This window comes from Batrachochytrium dendrobatidis (genome assembly GCF_000203795.2).
Source record: "Batrachochytrium dendrobatidis JAM81 unplaced genomic scaffold BATDEscaffold_11, whole genome shotgun sequence".
Lineage (NCBI taxonomy): Eukaryota > Fungi > Chytridiomycota > Chytridiomycetes > Rhizophydiales > Batrachochytrium > Batrachochytrium dendrobatidis.
This window is the reverse complement of record NW_006281109.1, coordinates 96284-120455: the sequence shown is the minus strand read 5'-3', so window position 1 is coordinate 120455 and position 24172 is coordinate 96284. Positions and strand designations below refer to the sequence as shown.

At 39.4% G+C, this 24172-nt stretch overlaps 10 protein-coding genes across 10 annotated transcripts; 4 read left to right on the top strand and 6 right to left on the bottom strand.

The window, feature by feature from the left end:
* Nucleotides 1–11: 11 nt before the first annotated feature.
* On the bottom strand, nt 12–1688 carry BATDEDRAFT_13302 (D-lactate dehydrogenase; the record flags this gene model as incomplete). Its single annotated transcript, XM_006680931.1, has 4 exons — nt 12–748; nt 845–1086; nt 1151–1432; nt 1507–1688. 4 exons carry the CDS (start codon nt 1686–1688, stop codon nt 12–14), a joined length of 1443 nt encoding a protein of 480 aa, XP_006680994.1.
* A 178-nt stretch (nt 1689–1866) lies between these two features.
* BATDEDRAFT_37281 (uncharacterized protein) lies at nt 1867–3329 on the bottom strand. Its single transcript, XM_006681110.1, has 3 exons — nt 3173–3329; nt 2437–2709; nt 1867–2331 (listed from the first exon to the last, which is right to left on the bottom strand). The coding sequence occupies exons 1-3, from the start codon at nt 3258–3260 to the stop codon at nt 2051–2053; spliced, it is 642 nt and encodes a 213-aa protein (XP_006681173.1). The 5' UTR covers nt 3261–3329; the 3' UTR covers nt 1867–2050.
* Nucleotides 3330–3999: 670 nt separating this feature from the next.
* Nucleotides 4000–5887, bottom strand: BATDEDRAFT_26780 (uncharacterized protein; the record flags this gene model as incomplete). The annotated part of the gene is made up of 6 exons (XM_006680988.1): nt 4000–4088; nt 4147–4296; nt 4328–4839; nt 4970–5133; nt 5222–5296; nt 5402–5887. 6 exons carry the CDS (start codon nt 5885–5887, stop codon nt 4000–4002), a joined length of 1476 nt encoding a protein of 491 aa, XP_006681051.1.
* Nucleotides 5888–6557: 670 nt separating this feature from the next.
* BATDEDRAFT_13286 (monothiol glutaredoxin GRX5) lies at nt 6558–7268 on the top strand (the record flags this gene model as incomplete). The annotated part of the gene is made up of 5 exons (XM_006680929.1): nt 6558–6599; nt 6675–6731; nt 6823–6888; nt 6980–7032; nt 7115–7268. Coding segments are annotated over 5 exons (372 nt in total), but the record flags the coding sequence as incomplete, so codon positions are not given.
* Nucleotides 7269–7863: 595 nt separating this feature from the next.
* Nucleotides 7864–8790, bottom strand: BATDEDRAFT_90987 (uncharacterized protein; the record flags this gene model as incomplete). The annotated part of the gene is made up of 2 exons (XM_006681127.1): nt 7864–8015; nt 8085–8790. The coding sequence occupies 2 exons, from the start codon at nt 8788–8790 to the stop codon at nt 7864–7866; spliced, it is 858 nt and encodes a 285-aa protein (XP_006681190.1).
* Nucleotides 8791–8912: 122 nt separating this feature from the next.
* On the bottom strand, nt 8913–11757 carry BATDEDRAFT_90735 (uncharacterized protein; the record flags this gene model as incomplete). Its single annotated transcript, XM_006681126.1, has 13 exons — nt 8913–9020; nt 9163–9295; nt 9375–9636; nt 9748–9775; nt 9853–9961; nt 10042–10143; nt 10250–10317; nt 10422–10816; nt 10917–10977; nt 11060–11191; nt 11291–11298; nt 11377–11507; nt 11701–11757. 13 exons carry the CDS (start codon nt 11755–11757, stop codon nt 8914–8916), a joined length of 1593 nt encoding a protein of 530 aa, XP_006681189.1. The 3' UTR covers nt 8913.
* A 381-nt stretch (nt 11758–12138) lies between these two features.
* BATDEDRAFT_90959 (uncharacterized protein) lies at nt 12139–12885 on the top strand (the record flags this gene model as incomplete). The annotated part of the gene is made up of 1 exon (XM_006681192.1): nt 12139–12885. The coding sequence occupies one exon, from the start codon at nt 12139–12141 to the stop codon at nt 12883–12885; it is 747 nt and encodes a 248-aa protein (XP_006681255.1).
* A 141-nt stretch (nt 12886–13026) lies between these two features.
* Nucleotides 13027–15639, bottom strand: BATDEDRAFT_26775 (uncharacterized protein; the record flags this gene model as incomplete). Its single annotated transcript, XM_006680987.1, has 13 exons — nt 13027–13179; nt 13302–13398; nt 13657–13704; nt 13774–13815; nt 13896–13988; nt 14069–14217; nt 14288–14344; nt 14414–14507; nt 14602–14690; nt 14776–14869; nt 14966–15105; nt 15203–15285; nt 15399–15639. 13 exons carry the CDS (start codon nt 15637–15639, stop codon nt 13027–13029), a joined length of 1380 nt encoding a protein of 459 aa, XP_006681050.1.
* Nucleotides 15640–16783: 1144 nt separating this feature from the next.
* Nucleotides 16784–19015, top strand: BATDEDRAFT_13435 (uncharacterized protein; the record flags this gene model as incomplete). The annotated part of the gene is made up of 2 exons (XM_006680944.1): nt 16784–16925; nt 17010–19015. The coding sequence occupies 2 exons, from the start codon at nt 16784–16786 to the stop codon at nt 19013–19015; spliced, it is 2148 nt and encodes a 715-aa protein (XP_006681007.1).
* A 1696-nt stretch (nt 19016–20711) lies between these two features.
* Nucleotides 20712–22958, top strand: BATDEDRAFT_17436 (uncharacterized protein). Its single transcript, XM_006680950.1, has 2 exons — nt 20712–20805; nt 20879–22958. The coding sequence occupies exons 1-2, from the start codon at nt 20757–20759 to the stop codon at nt 22882–22884; spliced, it is 2055 nt and encodes a 684-aa protein (XP_006681013.1). The 5' UTR covers nt 20712–20756; the 3' UTR covers nt 22885–22958.
* Nucleotides 22959–24172: the final 1214 nt, after the last annotated feature.

The following is a 24172-nucleotide window of genomic DNA, read 5'->3' as shown; positions in this document are numbered from 1 at the left end:
AATTCATTGTATCAAAGATTGGATTTCAATTCAAACACTTTTCCAGGATTCATAATTCCATTTGGGTCAACCACACTTTTGATTTTACGCATTAGTTCAATAGCTTCTACACCCACTTCTTCAGATAGTAAATGTATTTTTCCTATCCCGATACCGTGCTCACCAGAACACGTACCACCAAACTGGAGTGCCATGCGAGCATTACGATCACGAAACGCTTGTGCATCAGCAACCTCTTTTGGATTTGTGGCATCAATGACTAAAAATACGTGAAGGTTGCCATCTCCAGCATGAGCGACAATTGAACCAGTTAATCCATGATGGTCAAGATCTTGTCTCGAAAGAGTGAGAGTTTCTACGATATGGGAGATGGGGACAGCTACATCTGTTGTGAGGATACTCATTGAGTGAGACGTAAGCTTGTCGTCTTTGCGAAGATCCTTGGCAGCAAAGTAAGCACGCTTGCGTAGATGCCAGAGTAGCTCGGATTCAGACTCTGAAGAAGCTGCATGAAAACCGACACAACCTTTTGGAGACGATGCTTCTACTGGGCCAGTGATTTCCTTTAGTGCAGCAAATTGCTCAGTAATAGTTGACTGCGAGGAACCAGCGCATTCAAACAGGATTGTTGGAAATTGACGGTATTGTTTTGCAGGATCAGTGATGCTTATATTGATGGATTGGATAGTATGCGCGTCCATCAATTCCATTCGATTCAAAATCAAACCATCATGTACAACTTTTGCAACTGAAATAGTATATTATCGAGTAAATCAGACCAAGTGTAAAGAATAAATACAATCGAGATGAAATGGTCTTGGCAAGATTAAAAATTATCACTTACCAGCATCACCAGCGTGCTTGAGAGTTTGAAATTGAGCCATCACAACAGCCGTGAATTTAGGAATACGTCGAAGTCGCAAAGTAGCTTGAGTGATTACTCCAAGAGTGCCTTCGCTGCCTACAAACAGTCGAGTGAGATCGTATCCAGCACTAGATTTTGTAGCTCGCCTACGAGTTGTTACTACAGTCCCATCTGGAAGTGCGACTCTCAAAGAGAGTACATTGTCCTTCATTGTGCCGTATCTGAAATAAAAACTGAAAAGTTAGATTGCAATCACTACAAGATATGAGTTTAAGTTCAAATTACCTCCAAGCAAACGTGCCGGAACAATTTGTTCCACACATACCACCAACACAGGCTGCAGCACCTGGATCAGGAGGAAAAAACAGTCCCAATGGTTCCAAATGCTCCTTCAAATCCACCCATCCAACCCCTGGTTGCACCACACAATCCAAATCCTCTGCGTGTACATCCATCACCTTATCCATACTAGTTAGATCCAGAATGATGGCACCATGCGTGATGGTTGGAATGGTATGACCTTCCAAAGACGTTGCTCCAGCCACTGCAATCACTGGCACTTTGTATCTATTGTTCATACAATAGAAAATAGTCAGACTAGTGAATTCAGTGTTATCCTGTCCCATTCAAGCATTCTGTACTTGTTGCATGTCTTGAGTACTAAACAGACATGATGCTCTGACTCGACAACAATAACCGCATGAGGAGCATGATGTTCATGGTATGACAAGTCATGCGAACGACGCTTGAGTTCAGATGCGGTTGTAATAATCCTGTCAACGCCCAGCAGACTCTTTAGTTCTGCAATACACTCCTGAATCATCCTAGATTCAGCCATGTTCTGGTTATATCACTCAGTTGTATAAACAGCAATTTTATGTTTTCTAGACTATCGATTCCATTAATGACCAAGCATGAGTCACATGTGTTTTAATCCAGATCTATCCAACTAACGATAAAGACCATAAAAATAGATTGTCATGTTGAAAACACAAAATAATAACTCCAAAACCCGAGTTTACTTGATATCAAGAATTTCCAAACAGGATAGGATACAGTATGAGTAGCAATGATGGGAAGATTTTAATGAACGAAGTCGGATCTCTTGGAAAAGTAACAATAACTCTTAAATGGGTTTTGTAAAGACATGAGCAGTCAAGACAGAGAGCTGTTCAATGGTACATTTTAAAGCATAAGTGCGGAAAGAACAAGAGCACCAATGATGCCTACGGCATGAGTAGCCTTGTTTGCGCTGCTGAGAATGGGAGCGTCAGTTGATCCGTAGTTTGCGAATGTGGCATGGTGAGTACCAGCAGCTGGTGCCGAAGTTTCGCCGAGTGGAGCTGGAGTCGAAGCAATAGTTGGCTCCGGAGTTTCACCGAGTGAAGCTGGAGTCGAAGCAATAGTTGGTGCTGGGGTTTCACCAAGTGGTGCTGGAGTTGGGACAATAGTTGGTGCTGGAGTTTCTATTCAACATATAATCATATTAAGCGTAAGTATATCGAGATGATCATTTATCAATACGCGATCAATGATTGTAGCTCAAATAGCTTATGCATCCAAAGGCTTACCCTCTTCGCAGTCCTCCTCGGGCACCTCTTCCTCACAGTCTTCTTCAGGCTCTTCTTCCTCACAATCTTCTTCAGGTTCTTCCTCCTCACAATCTTCTTCAGGCACTTCTTCTTCGCAGTCCTCTGTGGCAGAAGGAGTTTCAGAACCAACAGGAACAGGAGTCTCGGTACCATGTGAAACAAAAGTAGTAGCAGTAGGAGCAGGTGTTTCTACAGGAGCATTATGTGAAGAAATGCTGGGAGCAAGTGCACTTCCTTGGTAAGGGAGTCCATCTAGTGTACAATATTTAAAAAGAATTAGTAAACAAGTTCTCCATAATCAACAATACAAGCGCAAATTTGATGGATAAAGATGCTGGAATCAAGACGAATATTCAATTGAATCTACAGTGTTTTTTGTGGTTTGTTTTACAAGATCAGACTGCAGTATTGGGATCATTCTTGATATGAATGTATCTCCTACTGACGATCCAAACAAAACTAGTTGCAGATTATTGGAATTATACTGTTCAATGTATCAATCTGTTGTAAGATTGAAACATGGTTCCATTTCAGCCACCGCCACGAAATCAGGCAAACTGACAATTAGTACAATCAACACCATACTAATGCAGTCGAGAGAATTCGGTAGACTCAGTGGGCTCATCCAATTGTTTCTACTAATAAAAAATGATCATAGACAGCACATCCAACAGTAACAAGACTTAATGCAAGTGTCACAAGAAACACTACTTACACCCAGAGTCGGTGGTAGTCTGCTCAACCTTTGCTGCTGAAACAAGAGTTGCAGAAATAACAAGAGCAGTAACAAATGATAATTGCATGGCTAAAAGTATAAAGTAGAATACAAGAGTGTATAATCGGGCTTAAAGAGCAAGTCTTTTCTAATAAAGTTGAGTTGTAAAGAAGCAAAGTCGACTCTGCACGAATTTCAAGTTTAAAAGAACGCGACGAATTTCCGGGTTGAATTACGGGTTCAGATAAAAGGGGTTGAAAGTGAAACCAGAATAAAATCAACTCAAACCATACCAATTGTTGATACTTTACTCATACCTTATTCCACTATATACCCACTACTCTAAACCCATATCAAACTACTTTTATATGTCTCTAATATTCACTTTGTATTCTTACAACTTCATTAGTGTGATTCTTGTCGTTGCATCGAATTCAAGGTCTAATTTCGACCATAAAAGGAACAGCCAATAGAATTTCGTCTGTCATGCAGCTTGTATTGAAACATCACGCTTCAACTTTTGACCCGGAAATTCTGTTGAATTATGCGTTGCTGCTTTAGGCTTTGTTTTACTTTTTAAATACTACTCTTGTATGAGTCTAGACCATAGACTGGTGGCTTATATATTTTAATATTCTATTCAAAATGAATGTTGTGCAAGTGACAAGGCACTACATTGCTAAAGTTGATGCTGCGAATCTAAACTCTAACCCTAACCACCAACAATTTTAAATCATGGTCTATTTTTTGTACCCTGGATTTATTGACGCACCAGTTTTTTGAACCAATCAAAGCATTCTGGTTTGAGTTCAGACATACTTGTCTGGCTATGAGTGGTAAATACATGTCATCCATTGGCCCGGCCCAATACCGCCAATACGAATCAACCCAGCCTCGACGGCCATATTGAAAAAATCTAAAAATCAAAATGTGTTTAAATAAACTATCTGGCAGTGTTTAAAATGCTCCCTTACCATCCATACTGTGCACTCCTGCTCGTTGAAGGATCATTGGATTTCGTGCAATCAGTTCTGAAGCAATCTTGGCTTTACTTGGTTTGAATACTTTATCCCATGTATTATGACAAAAATAAATATTTGTTAGTAAATAGTAACGTGCTAGATCTAATCATGCATTAAAGCAAGATAACTCAACAGCCAGACTGCTTTGCAGCTTGAAGAATTTCCATGAGAGCATCAAAGTATCCAGGAGCATGTGGTGAATAGGCTGGAATATCATTTTCATACTCTTGCATGTGCTCAAAATTACTGCTATGTTCTACACCTGTATCCTGTGTAGCAACGTGGATATTCAAAGGAGCAGCAGTCCGTTTCTCATATCCCATACTGCCAAAATCACTTTTCCATCCTGTATTCCCATTATTACACACCAAGTTTTCAAAACTACCACCAGCAGCCATCAACTGGCTAGTTGATCGAGCAAGATTAGACACACGCATTGTTGCCTCATCGCGGTCTCGTTGCATCTGTGCTACAACCTGCTCATCAAATATATCGTACCGCCATTCAAGAACAATAGATGCCTGTGCACGAAGAATAGGACTTGCTCCTCTGTTGGGTACAATAAGAACAACGTTGTAGCCACGGTTTTGAAGCACAGCCAAGGCATACAGGAAATCTCGATCTCCTGAAATCAATACAATGGTTCTACAGTCGGTGTCAATAAATAAAACAAGTACATGATCAAATACTAGATATAACAGCGTGATATCTATAGATTGGTTGCAATTCACACCATTTTAAACCCAATTCAAGCATGTCAATCTATATCACTTACGCTGGAGCTGGTGTATCGATTATATAAGACAGCATATCAACCATGATCATTTTGTCTGCTGCATCTTTTCTTCCATTATGAGGGGTATCAATCACTGAGCATCCACTCGATTGCAGCTCACTTCGCATGCTCTTTATAAATGTCTCTCTAACTTCAAGATATGCCTAGAGTAGATTTGAAATATAAGTTTGTGACTGAATGGTTTGTAATACATATAATGTTCAAGATCATTAGACTTGCTCGAAACTGGACAATTGGACCAAACTGTCGAAGCGATTTACGGATATTTTGAACTGCAACGTATCCAGGAACAGCAGCGGGTGGTGCCTACATACATTTGCAATATATTTAATTTTGAAATTAAACTAAATCAGAAACAAAACCTATTACTTGGCATTTCGAGTTGAATTGAAAACCCTAAATAGTACATACGCAGTTTTCAAAGTCCCAAAAGATGGCTACGGATGGGATATGTTGAGTACTATTTCGAAAGCAAGCTCCATTGTTATCCGTGCATTTATGTGTGCATTGAATTGTATGCGGAATACTACTTTGAGTTCCAGGAGAAGCTGAGCTTGTTGCTGTATCAGGCGAGACGCGACTGTTGGATGTCCCATCACCAGCAGATGTTGCCTCATCCAAATCAGTGCCTGTATGTGTTGAAAATATCAGTGGACAATTATCGTCTTGAAAATCTGATTCGTGGCATTTTGGAGATACGTCCATCAGTGGAATATAAGCAACTGAATCTGTTTTGATTGGCTCAACAAAAGTATAAGATGGATTAGAATGAGTTTCATGATCTGTACTAGTTTCATGAGAAATAGGCCAAGTAGTTGTGGATTGATTGGTGTCTTTGTGGGTATCTGATGCATAAGTGGTTTGAGAGAGTTGGTGTTGCGAGGTGTTTGATTTCATTCCTCGTGTTCCACTATTGGATCTAATGGATTTATTGGAACCAGACTTTTTCATTACTTGAATATTTAAATCAAAGAATAGATGTTGTTGTTGTACTAATGTAGCAGTAAAAGGATAGAGTTGACTCGAAATACTTTTGGTAAGCCAAAGTCTCGAATAGTCGACCAAAGTCGTGTTTGAATCAACACAATAGGTTTCGTCACGTATCTGAAAAGCAATGCAACATTAAAAGTAGATTTCATCAAGTTTAGCGATGCATCGACAACAGCACAGGCAAACCAGAGTCAATCCAGTAGTCTGGCCTGGTTAGAACAGAGCCTATTACACGTGACTTGAGATTAAAACTTTTCATTTGATGCGATTCTCCACTCGACCATCTAGCAGATCGAGTTATCAATAATAGTCATGTTTGGAAGAACTGCTGTAAGAATTCGTTCAGCACTACATAAATATGAACTGCAGCTATTTATGCATGTTGATTTTTATAATCATCCACTTGAGTTCATTCGTCAAACTCTAATAGTTTCAATCATCTTCAAACCTCATTCCAGCTATTGAAACTGACTGATCGTTTATTTATATTTAGCGCTTGCTTTCAGGTGTTCAATCGCCATTGATTGCTACAAGAACCGCTGCCTTTAAATCGCAACTTGCTGTGAATCATATCTTGCATCGAAACATTTCTGACAAACTCAGATCGCAGATTGACAAGGTAAAAATGTCTTGTCTAATAGTATGACTCCATCATTTTGAATCCTTAGTCTTATTTTATTTGATATTTGTATAGGCTGTCAAGGAACATCCTGTTGTTGTGTTCATGAAAGGAAACAAAGCCTCTCCTCAGGTACATGTGATTACGGCCATATCTTTTAATAGAATCAATGGGCTTGTTGAGAGTCTGACGCTTGAATTGCTTGTCTATTTAAACCCATTAGTGTGGATTCAGTCGAGCTGTCATTCAGATCCTTGATCTCCAAGGTAAGTCAGGCTTATGTTTCATTGTATTGCTAGAATGGTGAACCTACACACCTTTACCAGATGTCAACTGATTGATATCTGTATTGGCTATTTTTAGGGGTCAAGGATTTCAAGACGGTCAATGTTCTCTCGGATTCGGAGGTGCGCGAGGGCATCAAGGAGTACACGTAAGACACGGCTGTTACTCTTGCATCTGTGCATACAGTATCTAGCCATTCAACATTTTGACACTTTACTGGAAACATCTAGTTCTTGGCCCACTATTCCACAGGTTTTTTTAAATGGCGAATTTATTGGTGGATCTGATATTCTTATTAGTATGCATCAAAGCGGCGAGCTGGAAACAATGCTGGCCAAGGAGGGTATCATTGAAGCGCCAGAACAAGAGCCAACCTCTAAATGAATATGGATTCATGGTGTAACAGTTGTAATTCATTACAGCCGTATTCACATAAACTGGAACACTTTTGTATTCATGCATTGACTGCCATCATTTTGCTTCAGAATAAACAATAGTTGAATATTCGTTACGCTTTCCTACCACAAATTAGCATGTTCAATTGATTCAGCACAACAATCATCATACACTATCAAATCATGGTCTTGAACTGGAATTCTGTGACATACCTATACATTGTACGATCGCCAGATCCATGCATTGCAATACATATATTGGACTCTGATGACATCAATACAATTCTGTATACACTCATTTTTGTGTATTTTAAAATCTCGAATATGTTTTACGCTTTAATTCAAGAAAACAAGGATCGTCCATTTCAGAAATGAAACTGTTGTTTCCATGTCAATTGCTAGGAGATCAGTAAACCAAAGAGTTTAAAGAACACGATAATGTCCAGTAAACTGACACCATTCCATGGAACTGACTGTTTACTCTGAAACCTTTATTTAATGTTCCATTTTACGTGAATACGATGATAAGTTGAACAAGACTTGAAAGGCCAAAGTAACTACAAACATTAGCAAGCAGCTAGACACTATACTCCATGCAATCCCCACTTGGATTGGGTAGCAATTGCCAAAATCTCGGCCAATTCTTTATCAGCAGAATCAAACAGCTGCAGTTTCTTTGAATCCATACAAGATTGATCAAACACGACGTGCATGAGTTTAGATAGTCCAGGTTGAGCTAATTTAATTCAGTACAAGTTGATGTTAAACCCATGTCAACCTTATTTCAATTGCACGATCGAATTACCTGCATCTTCCATTAAGAGTTTTGCTATTCGGTGTGGAGTACCGACACCAATGGGAAACATTTTGGAGTTTGCTAATCCAACTTGCTCTTCTAATTTGATATGTCGAGCAAAAAGCTTTAGTATTCTTACATTTGGCAAATGTACTTTTAACCCCTTGATAATCTCCAACGTGCGTTCGGCAGATGAGCATACAATAATAAGACGCAAACTAGGCTTTGGAGTCATTATCTGTTGAAGTTTGGCCGAAAGAAGGTGTTTGATTAATGATGTGTATTGAGTTGGTCCTTCACGATCCAAATAGGGAGCTGATTGGTGATCAATGTAATCCACACCACAGTCAGCAAGAGTTCGAGGAAGACGGCGAGATCGTTTTGACTGTAAAGATACGGATGAAGCGGCTTGCGGAGATGATGTTTGTATATCTGCAGTCATGAGAGTTGCATCAGTCGATAGGTCTGCATCGGATACAATGGTGGTTGATGGGGCGACTTTGATCGTGTTTGGACTTGACATGCGCTTACGCTTTTTGCTACTGCCTATATGTTTAGTCTCGCCTGGTTTTCCAATTGAAATTTTATTGACATTTGATCCTGGAGTCTCTGATCGACGCTTGAGTGGTCGTGTAGTGTGTGACGATGGTTTCTGTCCGTCGCGGCGTTGCGACCTGTGACGAGTAGCAGTCGATGGTTTTGAGTCTGCTGGCATAGTGTTTTTAAAAGTCAGTGTATTTAAAAGCAGTTGGTAAATTCAATGCTTTTAGTCGAGACTCGTAATTATAAATGAAAGGCAAGGTTGGATAATCAGCAAGTATTGATTAATTGAAATCAATCAAGAAATGGATTTATTGCGTTTTCTGGATTCTTCTTTACGGACTTCAAATCTCTTCAAGTATTCCTGTTCTTGCTTTGCCAAATGCTCTTTGGATTTACAAACAGCTGAAAGCGTATGCGTTCACAGTAGTCAATAGCAGCAGTAATTCAAGTCAGCAACAATACAAAATAAAACTTTTTATCGCTCAAAGTGAAATGCTTGCAAATAAATCACGTGATGATAGATTACAAACAACATCCGATTTACCTTTTCGCAAAGCAAGCTCAATCTTGGTGCGATTGCTGATAAGGGACATGAGCGGCCAGGTAGATCTCTCTCCTTTCTCAATCCAGTAGTTGAGTGCTGTATTTGTTGGATGGTTAAACAGATTGAAAAAATCCTGTGCATAATTCAGCAAGTTTTTGTAAATACCAAACTTCCAAATATATCAGACTTGACAATACTGCTTGTATTCTTACCAAAGACGTCAGCTCTGGTGCAATAGTGACATGTCCTTGAATCTTATGTCCAAATAACGATGTAATCACTTGTGATATTAATCCCAGATCGCGAAGTTGACCGAGTCTGTATCTCAATTCGCTTAAAAAAAGACTCTCGAGTCGTCCAAACAGTGATGGTCTTTTCTTCATGATAACTGGCGAAATATAGGGACTAGCTTGTGATACAATAAAGTGGTTCACATTGAACAGCTCTGCAAGTCGTTTTTCTGGGTTTTCCAAACTGTTACAGTTTGGAAATAGTCAACACGAAAGCACAGAGTATTAGTATGAATCAGCAGTTTAGTTTAGATTTATATCCATAATACAAAACCCATAGCATGCAAACACTTGCATTGGATTGGAGCCGTTTTTATCCTTGGCTGTAAACAGGCAACATAATTTAGTCAATGTATAGGCTAAACAACAATACTGCAGGTATCAAGTTGAATCTATTTACGTAAAGGACACCAAGGAAGAGGATTTCCCATGGGCATTTTCTGAAGCAAACCAGTAGACTGAATTAAACCAGGTACTCCAACTGAAGCACATGCAGCGGATCGAATAAGCTTTTCATCAAGCCAAAGCGATTAATGAAAATTAGAAAATCTCATATTTAAAAAATGCTACGGTACAAAGTCAAACTTACAACATTTGGTGCTGTAAGATAGTTGAGTAGTTGTGGTACTTCTCCTCTACCAGATGACACTGCGGGAATATTAAGGACCCGGCCAGTTTTGTTGTATGCTTCCTGTTGATTTTTGTAGTAGACAATTGATATCGAGGCCGTATTTAAATGGTTAAATTCACAGCAGTACCACCACTGCATTGTAGATATCAATAAAATATCCATTTACCATAAATGTAATGTCTTCTAGATTATCCTTGACGCATTGCTCAATTACAGACACATCCAAAAGATATCCTAGCGTTGATGTTTTGGTCAAAAATACACACACATGTGTTTAATACCATTCAAGCCCTTTATCCATTTATATTCAAAATGCAACAGTAGTTAGCAAAACTAACCATGATTGAACAGTCGGGTTACTTTTCGCGCAAACGATCCTTGAGCTGATTTTGTCTTGAACGTTCCCAATTTAATGCCACCTTCTGTAAAAATCTTGGGCATCTCTTCATCTGTGTGAATACACACAAGCGCAGCAATCAGTGCACCGACTGATGTTCCGCTGATGATATTAGGCAAAAGTCCATTTTGAAAAAGCGCCTTGACAACGCCTGCATGATACATTCCAAACGTAACACCTCCTTGAAGAAGAAGAGCAGTGTTGCCAAAACTTTGCTGTGTGTCTGATAGCAACTCAACTTTGCGCTGTTGTTGGGCAGTGGGAGATTTTATAAGCGAAATGGTTTCGAATTGCGAGACCACTTCATCTATATAGCTCTGAATTAAATTTTTGGTTCTACAGATTCAAAGTTGTTTCAATAACCAAGACTCATATCCACCCATTGGCATAGTTAAAGCATGTATTTTGTAGATTCAGCCCTATTCAATCAACTCACCCAACAATAGAATGTCTGTATAATCGAATATCAGATATTCCGCCCAAATTCCGAAGAAGCCCTAATCCAATCCGCAACAAAACATGATCAGGCCGAGTGATCCTGTTTCTATACAATCCAAAGCATAATTGTTTGAAAATTACCCGATCTCAGCAAGTACATCATCGATTCAAAGTCTTTTGATGCATGGGACTGCTTTAAACTAATTAGACGAGAACTGATCAATTTGTTGTCATAAGCTGGATCTTCTTGAATGTCCTTCCATAAAGTGTTTCCTTGAAGTGAACAACGTTATTGGTTGAAAAGTGTCCATATCAGTAGATGTGAATGTTAATCTTGTAAATCTAAAGTTGCAGCGTATTTTGAAAACATACCATAAAGACTATCAAGCCCAATTCAATGCAATGGATTGTTAGCACGAGCCAGATCCAGTAGTAATCAATGTATAGAGTATACATACACATCCAGTTCCAGTGCAGTGGTTTTCCACTCTTCATAGGTTTTTGCAGAACTTAAACGCTGCTCAAGAACTTCTGTTAGATCAGCTGTTGATATGTATGATGTAAGCAATGTCCAGGACTTGAAAATTGACTGTAGTGTAAATATGGAATGGCCAGCATTAATGTCAGAATCATGACATCAAGATAAACTAAAAGCCAGCATGATACTTGCATCAAAAAACAACAAGATATATACAATGCTAAGTTGTTTCCATAAATACAGTCGAAAGTTGGTTTAAAAAGGTTAGAAGATGTTCTATTGAAAGCGATATTCATGACATTACTGACCAGCATTCCAGAGTAGAGGCAGTCCATTTGACAATTTCCTTTTGAATGGACATTGATTTCAATGTATTGATTGAGGGTTGCATTTGGTCACGTAAAATAGAACACTAATAAGGGTGACAAAGTGTAGCAGTTTTATGCTGTCAGTTTCTGGAAAGCATTGCTATTTGGATTCTTGTATGACCGAGTAAATGTTGAATCTTCAACTCTCTACAAATCAGTATTGAGTGATTACCATGCAAACAGTATATAATATTGTTCTCTTGACTCGATCGCGACCGTACGCAAGGTCACAGATTGAAATGCCAATTTCTAACAAGCGCAATCAGCAGTCAACTTGCAGAAAAGCGTTCAAGTTTAAAATGCAAATTCAACCACGTGTTAAACACGTGATCATATTAACAAATAGTTTAAACAGACAAACAACAACTTTGAACATGTATGGATTGTGGTATCAACGCACTTGGCTGGACTTGCTCAGAGAAACAATCATCCATGCTGTTCTAACATCACTCTACTTGCCTGCTATTCAAATCAAATGTGTTATTTCTGTCATCATCATCACTCTCATTGGCTTGCAACATTTGGCTTCACTGTTCATCCATCCTGACGGTTTCATTACTCCACATGCAGTCCTGTTTGGTGCTTTACTGCTAGCAACTATGGGCTATATCAAACACTCTTCTGTACTGTTTTTTGTAGGCACTTATTCAGTCATTTCCAAATATGAATTCATCAAACTCTTACCACATGATGATCGTGTCGCTTTGGGTTCATATGCTGACATACTAAACGAGCTGCTAAAGCTTGCAGTAGGCACTGCTGTATGGTGCTTTTTTGAATACATGCTGCCATTCAGATTACTCCAGCAACATGCATTCAAACTGTTTGGACATTCTCCTATTCCCAGCAATTCCAATATGCTTGCCAATTCTACTTCAATTAAATCCCTCGATGCTAAACCGCAATGGTTTTCCGAATTCAAATGGTTATACGCCCTGATTTATCCCTTTCTGCCTGCTTTTATAATCGCACAAACCGGATGGCTTCAACTTTCAGCCGTGGATCCAGACTCCAATGTTGATACGCTTGGGAATTCTCAATGGGATGCTGGTCTGGATCTTGACCAATACGACCTGTACGACGAACTGGAATTGACGGATATCCATCTATCTCCTGTTTAACAACATGTCACAACTGTTTTATTTAAATCATCTGCATTCTCCACTCGTAAATAATGCTGTATAGCTATCACTGCTGTTCAAATATAATTCTTTGCCTAGACCCATTTATTTGCCATTTGAAACTAGCTGCAAAAAGGGTGTTTAATCAACCACAGAAGCGAGGTACATTTGTAACTGAGCTAAACGACTTTCAATAGTATCGTCTGTTGGACTGTTTTCATCAAGATACTTTTTTTTAGTCGGACCTGGTTGCAAATACGATGGTCGGCTTTTGGATATCGATCGCTCTCCATTCTATCAGTTTTACAAGCATTGATTTGTGTTCAAGGGTTAGAGTGAATCAAGTAAAATCTTATTGTATACAGCTCGGCTACTCAATGCCAAAATATGAATAAATAGCTTGTTCTTTGACTTACTATGGATATACTGCTTTCACGTGTCTGTGAAGAATAAGTAGGTATGCGTTTCGAGCTGGATCTTCCCTGATGTGTATTGTCACGAACTTTAATATTTCTTGTTAGTTTCGGTCATGTAGATTCTAATTATCAATAGACTCAATAATACACAGCTATAAAACACCATGCGATAAAGCCACATACTTTTTGATTCATACGACGAATTGGAGTTAATGGATGAACTTCTAGTTACATCTCTCGATCTGGAGATATGGTCACGACTAATTCACAAAATTACAACACATTTAGTCGTGTCCATCACAATCGAGTGTTGAAAAACATTGCATAGATCAAATATACGCCGATTCAAACATACCTAAGTGATCGTTTGTCTGCTTGCTTGCGCTCTTTATCTAGTATATACCTTTGAAATACAAGAATATGCACGGTTGATATGTGTTGAAAATATACATCTAAACGTGAATCAACTTACTGAGTTGGATCAAATCGACGAAAAGGTGACATGGATGGCTTCCTACTCAATCAAAATCAACCCAGAATTCAATTAAACAGTGCGTTTTAAATGTTCAAGAAATTTCAAGTAGTAAAGCTCACCGACTATTTGATCGCAAAGAGTTTGATTTTCGAATTGGTGGATCGTGCCGAGTTGCCACCAATGGCTCTGACTTGATGACTTTATATCCACTCCTACATTATGTGTCATGATTTATAGATAAATACCGCATCTTTAAAAGCAAGTATCCAAAACCCAAGTATAAATCCAGTACCGTTCAGAAAGCTGAGGCGATGAATGACGATTCAATCGAGCACTCGAGTTTGAATAGGATCGTACTTGATGTTTTTTGTGTGTGCTGGATTGAGAAGATCTTTGTGGTTTAGAGGTGGCTTTTACAGACTGATTGCTGCAATGGTAGTTCTAAAAGAAAATCAGTTTTAAGCTGCTAATCTTGAAACTATATGGAATAAAATAATAGTCAAAAAATTACCTGAGCAAGCTCAAAAATATCGTTCAAAGATTTATAAAGTCCATCGTATGCAGATTGCTTTAAAATCACATGTATTAGTGATGTGCATATAATTTAATTTCAATAATTAAGATATCATGATCGTACACTGAATCGGTCTCGAGGATATCTACGCAAAGTCTCTCGCAACTTTCTACGAATAGTTACTAGGACTGACTGTAATTCGTTTTCTGCTTGAGTACTTTTTCAAATCCAAAGTCAATATAAACTTTTTGACTTGAAAACAATAGATTCAGATAAAAGCTCGATTAGAAATAGCATTTGATGAGGTTTACCTTTGAGTATTGTGTGAGGGTTGAGCGGTGTGTGCATCTAGCTCCATTGACTTGATCTGATACCTCAACTTGTCATTTTCTTTTAAAAGCTAAAGTTGGAATCAATTTCAAAATTGTCAACGCTGTGTGCTGAGAATACAAATAGGTAGCACGACTATCATGAGTCAGACTTACGCTAGCCATGTCTTGAAGAAGCTGTTTTTGTCGTGCATCATTACTGGATAGCTTTGGCGAATTTTGTTTGACAAGTGGTAGAGGATAATGAACTCTATTTAAATTACAATGAGTGACGGTTTGTTTTAGTGAAATAAATCCAATCAACTCGGTCAACCCAATATCAGCCAAATACGTTAAACTGATATACCTATCAAACGCAACAGCGTATGTTATGATCAAATACATTTTACCATCATCAAATTGCTTGGTTCGGTTTGGCAAACCGCTGTTTTTTACTGCATCCAAGTCTTGCCAAGTCAGCAGATCCAGCGAAACTGTCGAGTTTGGCTTCAAATACATTTAAAATATAAGCAAAATGACAAGATTTCAATCCAATGCATACATGTATTTGAGCTGAAACCCAAAGCTATGCAATGATACGTACTCGTTGCATGGCACTCAGGAGCATTTCGACAAATATCGAGAATTTTTTGAAATTACCAGTTTTGATTGTAATATCCTCAATATCTACCTCGATTCCAGTGCATAAAAGTAAAAGGAATGTTTAGCAAACATGTATTTTGTCAAGCAGCGGTATAATCTCTATCTAAATACATGGTTATATATTTACTAATACATACAACTGGCAGAAAACTCTGCAGTCCAAATATTGGCAGGACTTTCAGACGAAAACAGCGATGAGGGCATTTCCTCAAGAGAAACTACCAAGTTTGGTTGAGAATCTGAATTTTCTGGAGTGTGGTTTGGATTTTTATTATTGTCTGGAGAAGTTGTGACAGCAGTCATGATGGTGCCAGACACATGCAGGTTGAATAGTCGGTCTCGGAATCTTAACTGCACGCGCTGGTCAAAACCGGACATGACTAGTAAAGTGGTACGCTCTGGTTGAGTTTAAAAGATTGTATGGTTGATATTTCCTATTGAATGATGTTACAACAATATATATGCCCGAGTATGCGACTTTGAAGTTTAGATAAAAGTCGAGATTCTGTCAAGTTCAATGGCTCAGATACACGTGATTAAACATTCACTTCAAGAACTGCAAGTCGATTCAAGATTGGCAAATGATTGACGAGAATCAACGAGAATCGGCTGTGAATAAGCGCTTACACTGCTAATTCCAGTAAGCGCATCATTATCACGCCATACAAGAAACACAGTAAGGCGACTATGGGAATAGGAGTAGAAATCATATTCCGAACACAAGGGATGATAAAATGCATTGGCGCTGCTATTTGATATGGACATGTTGTTATTTACAACTGCATTCGTGTAAAATGGATTACTATCGTGTAATGACCATTTGGTTTTGACATATACAATGGCCAACTATTCGCTGCGCTTTCCTGGAGCATTCTCAATCCTTTAAAACACAACGCTCATTATATGATGCATGCAAATCAAACTATAACCCAATTCATCCATTTCAATCCAGATAATCGGCTTCAAATTCTATGTTGATAATCAGACTCTACCAGCTCATTTTTGCTGCAGCAGTAGTTACATGTTTGCGTGTCTCAGAAATGCAACTGTTGTGTCTATGCTGATCACGCAATATTTGTAATGTTTGATGTAGAGTATTGAGCAAGTGTGGGGTTCATTGGAACTGGTGTAGATGATCGTTTAGCTCCTTATTTTAGTGTTTCGTTTACACGAATACGGTGTGTTTTTGCTGATGGTGAATAAATGCAACGTTGTGTATACAAGAGCTTTGTGTATTAGCCGACCCTTGAGCCTTGTTAAAGCATCTCAACTTTTCATCATGGCTATAAGGGAGATTCTGCAGTCTTTGAGTGTATGTGTAAGGAAGGTCCCCCTTGAAGCTCGTCGACCCTCTTGCAGGATTGATAAAAGAGTCCTGCACCTCTATCGAATTGCAACCTTATCAATATAATCAATGACATTATACGTGGAAGATGACAGCACCTACAAGTTGGACTACGTGAATGTGAAGCAATCTGATGGTGAATTGGAGCCATTGAAGGAGCTTTTTAAAACAGATAGCATGGAAGAGTCGGATCAGCAGTATGCCAGGCAGTATACTCAGGGTATCGTTCCAGAAACCGACGATCCATCTGCACCATCTCTGTCGATTCGTATGATATTCCTGGGCACTATTTGGGCAGTGTTTCTTGGACTAGTTAATGGTGGGTTTGCTGATTGATTGAACATATTTAAGCTTTTCATGTCATTGGTTCTGACCAATTGAAATATATGTTCAATTTTTACAGGCGTATTTAGCTTTAGAACAAACTCGTTTGCCATCAGTAGCAATATTGCTGCCATTCTTTCATACCCAATAGGCATATTTCTTTCCAAAACACTACCGTTAGGTATTCTTAATCCTGGTCCTTTCACCATCAAGGAGCACGTTCTTGTATATATGATTGCTGGTGCTGCTGGTGGTCAACCTTACGGTGTTGAAAACGTCATTGGTCAAAAGTTTGACAAGTTTATGGGTGATACCAGAATTACGTTTTGGAATTCGGTTCTGTTTATCATTACCACTCAAATGATCGGATATGGTCTGTCGGGTATGACTCGTCGCTTCCTTGTCCGACCTGCTGCCATGTACTGGCCCACTGTGCTATCTACCGTCGCTCTGTTTGTATCGTTCCATGAAACCGAAGAATCAGAAGAGTCCAAGAAAGTCGGCGGCCTGTCACGATTTTCTTTCTTTTGGCTTGCCTTTTGTGTCATGTTCATGTGGCAATGGTTTCCTACTTTCTTTGCTACTGCCTTGCAGTCCATCTCAGTGCTCTGTATGATCACTAACAACAAGACAGCGCGCTTCCTTGGATCCGCATCACCCAAAACTGGCGTTGGCATTCTTTCGTTTTCACTTGACTGGTCCAATATTGGATCTGCTGCAATCAGTATCCCCTGGTGGGTGATTGCCAACATGGCCGTATCCGAAGTATTTGTTATCTGGATTGTTGTACCCATCCTCTACTATCGTCAGAATTTTGGTAGCCCGACTCTGATTGGCCCTTATTCCTATGAGGATGGCACACCGTTTCCTGTACTCAACACTCCTGCATTGTACGACCGATATGGAAAACATATGAGTCCGACCCTCATGTACGACAAAAATGATTTCAATCTAAACGAGACTGCGTATGATCTTGTCAAGCCAATTTATATCTCCGAGTATTTTGCAGTAACATACTCCATGTCTTTCTTTGCACTTACATGTGGTATATCTCATGTTGCTCTTTGGTATCACAAGGATATTATACGTCAAACCAAGGAGATGTTTAATCAAGTTGACGAAGCTCATGCTGACATTCACAATCAACTGATGAAGGCTTATCCCGATATTCCTGAATGGATGTATATGGTATGGCTAGCTTTCTGGCTTGTTGTCATGCTGCTTGTTGGTATTTTTACACCTTTCCATTTGCCGTGGTGGGGTACTCTTTTCGGTCTCGTTCTCGCGTTCATCTTTTTGATTCCGTATGGTATCATTCAAGGTTCATCTGGACAGCAGCTTGGCCTCAATATCATCACTGAATTGCTCATGGGTCTGTTTATTCCTGGACAGACGGTCGCTGTCATGACATTCAAGTCATACTCGTACAATATCATGATCCAAGCATTGTCCTTGACATATGACTTGAAAGTAGGACATTATTTACACATCAATCCTGTCCACATGGTCATTTCACAGTTATGGGGAACAATTATTGGTGCGTTTTCCAACACTGCAGCCGTATGGATTGCGATTGATTATTTCCCACTTGGCACTGAAGATTGGTCGTATCCCGGACATACCACCTTTTTCAATGCCGGTGCTATTTGGGGTGCTATTGGACCAGGAAAGTTTTTTGGAGCGTCGTCACCATACTTTTCACTCAATCTAGGCTATCTTTTTGGTGCTATTCTTCCTATTCTGCCATGGCTTGCCAACAAGGGATATCCCCATCCATACTGGCGATTTGTCCACTTTCCCATCATGGCAGGTGTAGGCAGTCCCGGTGGGATTCAATCCTCACTTTTAAGTCGTATCATCATATCCTACATTTTCATGTACTACCTGTTCACATACAGCCGACCTTGGTGGACAAAGTATAATTACGTGTTGGCTGCCGCTCTCGACTCTGGAAGCGGTGTAGGTGTTTTGCTGGCAACTTTGGTTGCAATGGGTGTGGTCATCCCCAACTCTTCAGCAAACCCTCCTGTATATGATTTCTATTGTATTGGTGCCAATTGGGACGATCCACAGTTTTTACATTAACCGTTGGAGGGAACCATGGCTGGCACATTAATCTTGAATAAATGTTGTAGTTGACATTTATTGATATGCATCGAGTGTAATGTCTAAAGCAATGTTTATAAACCAAACTTTTAAATTAGCAGTGCAGCATTAAAGATACTGGCTTGGGTCAATTTTATAGATGGGACGGCCATTATGGATAGAGCTATGGCGTCATTATAAGTAAATGACTAGTTTGTGATGATACACTGTTCAGATCAAGTGGGTTAGTTTTTACAATTGTTGTAAATCAATGTATAGAATAAGCGCTCATTTATATCTTGAATCAACAAACATGTATTGTCGCCATATCCAGTTAATCCTTGTGGATCTTATTATTCCGCGTTTTGTTTAGGCTAGATATTCAAAAATGCAACTTTGAGATTGCTAGTGGGTCTCAATAGCTCATCAAATTGCATAAACTTATTTAATTATTGCCTGACTCGACAGTAGTCTTTGTAGCATGTCTCGAGTAATTTTTATATGCTCAATCTATCACCACATTGGCAATTCAGGTTTACTTACTAATGCTTGGCTGCATTAAATAAAACTCAAGCAGCAAAGGCTTAATATAATTATGCGCAGTAGTAGAGACCACACGACTATGCACATAAATTAATTTATAAATCAATGTAAATGGTGCTGTGTATTGGGATTGAACCCCGAGGCTGGGTATTGTGGTCACTTGTAGCATGATGGAAAACTTGAAGGACATTGATCTGGATTAGGGTTGATTGGTGCTGCTGAGTATGCTGAGCATCTAATTTTAAGATAGTTTGATGCCAAACAGTAAGCATTTGCAGATTAGACTGAATGGTGTGAAGCTACAATTAGATTTACATAATATCAGGCTGTCTACTTGATATTTGAATTTGAATGTTTTATAGCTTTACCAATATATGTTTCAAGACAACCAGCAAACAATTGAACCCATCGCTATCTTGCGGGCTTTTCATGATCAAAGTGGTCTTGATTGGTATACACTTTGCATTTGAATTACTGATTCGTTGGTCGAGACATACTGCATTCTTCCACTTTGCATCTCTACCATGATCAATGCTTTGACCGCATCAAACACTGTCTAAGCAATGCTCTTTGAGCGTGATAATGCATTTGATATTGGTGTTGGTAATAGAATAAGAGGCACTGCTGCTTTGGTCTATACATTTCACACATGTTGAGTCACATGCATGTGATTTTTGACTTTAAATCGGTCATTAGTAGGGTAATGCATGGTTGGGAATTGCACAGTAATGTTATTCCCATCAACACAGCCTTTACTGCCAATACTCGTACAGTTCGACAAAAGATGATAGCAAAGTGCTCATTTTTACGCCATTTTACGTTTTTTGTAATCTTGTGCTTGTCGAGCCAATTTTCCGTTCAAGATATAAACTCGACCATTTCGTCTCTGAATTATAGTTTATATCTATCCTTGACAACTGTTTCCTCTCATTTCCAAAACGCTGTTGGTAAACTTCATTCTAGTAGACGTTTTATTTTAAAAGCTTGCTACGCTGTTTAGAATAGGATACAATTAAAATACATTATGACCAAGGACAAGGATCCCGAAGAAAAGGCCATCGATCACGAGCTTAACTTGGAAAAGGAGCTTCTTAAATCAGGCGACATTGAAGATGTTGATGCAGAGTACGCTAAATTGTATACTCAGGGCATCGTTCCCGAGACCGACGATCCATCTGCACCATCTCTGTCGATTCGTATGATACTCCTGGGCACTATCTTTGCTGTTTTGCTGGGCTTGATGAACGGTAAGTGTTTTGCAGCTGTTTTCGTGATTGAATCTGTAATTAATCGTAAATCAATACTTTTGCATACCACCAGGAATTTTCTCTTTCCGTACCAACTCGTTTTACATCAGTAGCAATATTGCCGCCATTCTTTCATACCCGATGGGTATATTTTTGGCTGCTGTTCTTCCTCGTGGTATTCTTAATCCTGGTCCTTTCACCATCAAGGAGCACGTTCTTGTATATATGATTGCTGGTGCTGCTGGTGGTCAACCTTACGGTGTTGAAAACGTCATTGGTCAAAAGTTTGACAAGTTTATGGGTGATACCAGAATTACGTTTTGGAATTCGATTCTGTTTGTCATTACCACTCAAATGATCGGATATGGTCTGTCGGGTATGACTCGTCGCTTCCTTGTTCGACCTGCTGCCATGTACTGGCCCACTGTGCTATCTACCGTCGCTCTGTTTGTATCGTTCCATGAAACCGAAGAATCAGAAGAGTCCAAGAAAGTCGGCGGCCTGTCACGATTTTCTTTCTTTTGGCTTGCTTTTTGTGTCATGTTCATTTACCAGTGGATCCCCACTTTCTTTGCCACCGCTCTTCAAGCTCTTTCGGTAATTTGCATGTTTACTCATGCCAGTAAAACAGCGCGCTTCCTTGGATCCGCATCGCCCAACACTGGTGTTGGCATTCTTTCGTTTTCACTTGACTGGTCCAATATTGGTTCGGGTGTCATTTCTATCCCCTGGTGGGTGATTGTCAACTCGGTGTTCTCCAACATTGTCGTCTTGTGGATCATCGTGCCTATTACATACTATCGCAATACATTTGGTAATCCCACTCTTGCCCACGTGTACACGTTTGAGGATGGTACTCCCTTCCCCATTCTCAACACTCCTGCTCTATTCACTAAAACCGGCGCTCGTATTCGTGCTACTAGCTTCTATGACAGAAACAACTTTGAGCTCAACGAGACTGCGTATGATCTTGTCAAGCCTATCTATCTTACTGAGATGTTTGCAGTCAGCTACTCCATGTCTTTCTTTGCACTTACGTGCGGTATATCTCATGTTGCTCTTTGGTACTATAAGGATATTATACGTCAAACCAAGGAGATGTTTAATCAGGTTGACGAAGCTCATGCTGACATCCACAATGAGTTGATGAAGGCTTACCCCGATATTCCTGAATGGATGTATATGTCATGGCTAGCTTTCTGGCTTGTTGTCATGTTGTTTGTTGGTATTTTTACACCTTTCCATTTGCCGTGGTGGGGTACTCTTTTCGGTCTTGTTCTCGCGTTCATCTTTTTGATTCCGTATGGTATCATTCAAGGTTCATCTGGACAGCAGCTTGGCCTCAATATCATCACTGAATTGCTCATGGGTCTGTTTATTCCTGGACAAACGGTCGCTGTCATGACATTCAAGTCATACTCGTACAATATCATGATCCAAGCATTGTCCTTGACATATGACTTGAAAGTAGGACATTATTTACACATCAATCCTGTCCACATGGTCATTTCACAGTTATGGGGAACAATTATTGGTGCGTTTTCCAACACTGCAGCCGTATGGATTGCGATTGATTATTTCCCACTTGGCAACGAAGATTGGTCGTATCCCGGACATACCACCTTTTTCAATGCCGGTGCTATTTGGGGTGCTATTGGACCTGGAAAGTTTTTTGGAGCGTCGTCACCATACTTTTCACTCAATCTAGGCTATCTTTTTGGTGCTATTCTTCCCATTCTGCCATGGCTTGCCAACAAGGGATATCCCCATCCATACTGGCGATTTGTCCACTTTCCCATCATGGCAGGTATTGCTGGAGCAGGTGGTATCCAGTCATCTCTTTTGTCCAGTTTAATCATATCCTTCACTTTCATGTGCTACCTGTTCACATACAGCCGACCTTGGTGGACAAAGTATAATTACGTGTTGGCATCTGCTCTTGACTCTGGATCAGGTGTAGGAGTTTTGCTGTCGACTTTGGTTGCCATGAAAGTCATTATTCCTCCCTCTGCTGCCAATCCACCATTGTTTGATTTCTACTGCACCGGATCCAACTGGGACTCGGAGCAGTTCCTGTGATTTTATACTCTTATCGTATACTTGTTTGCAATTATGTTTTTCTTTGTGCTGTAAGAAAATAAAATATCATGTTGAAAAAAATGTTGATGGGGTAGACTATCTCGATACTTTTGATATATTGGCACCACAACGCGTTGAAAGCAGCTAAAAAAGGGTAGTGGTGTTAAGCCCATGTTTTTACAGTCGTGTTCACGTAAGATGAGACCTTAATAAGGGTACAAGTGGATAATAAATAACTAGTCGAATGAAATGATGGGTGCTAATTTCCATCACATTTACAGGGCAATGTCGTGCCCTTTGAATTCTTTGATAAAGCTTACTGGATTTTGTGCTCATTTTTGTATGTAAAGCCGAACCAATGTTCAAAGCACTGTTTATATCACGGTTCCAGTAGATCCCACATCCTTGATACTTGTCCAGTCCCCAACTCTTATTTCCTATAAACCAAATATTGTATGATCGGCATGGAAACAGTGGCTGCATTTCCAAGATACACAATCTTTGTTTTCTTGGATTAGAGTGCAAGCGTATATGAGATTTTACAATATGAGTGTGTACAGAGTTTGAAAACAATCGAGTTCAATATCTGGATTGGAATACATGAGTCTGGTGACTACAATGCATGGCTATGTCAAAAGAGGACAATTTCAGTTTAAAATTAGTTTGGCTTTGTAAGCATCATGTTATGGTCGTTGTCTATTGAAAAATAACTGAAAGGATCCATTCAAGTGATCAATTTCCACTAGATAGGCACAACGAATATCTAGTGATTGCTTATTTCAAAGCAAAGTGAGGCAACTAATGCAGGACAAGTGTTTTATTTTACGTGAATACGGCTGTAAAATTGCCAATTAAGCAAATTGATGCCCATTAATGCAAAACTACACAACTGCAAATTTAGTCGGTAGCTGAATTGACCGAGTGCAAGCCCGGTTAAAAACCGGTTGATGATGTAGTCTATTTTTGACAGCCTTTTCAAGGTTAAACGTATTGACTAGAACCAACGATTGACCGAGTTCTTGTTGGGCTATGCAAGTGGCTGCTACTGTATTACAAACACGAGTGTCTACTTGATTTGAATCGTTTCTGCTTTAAAGAATCAGGGTAGGTATTCTGTGTTTCCCATGCAAGTCCGTTGAAAGGACCAGATCCATCTCTGCTAGTAGTATGTCAAAACTACTCGAGTCCTAAGTATCGACTTGTGATTTTTATCATATGCATGAATACTACCATGTGAAAAGCATCATCAAATAAACATGCTCCCACTTAATCACATGTTGCTACCCTT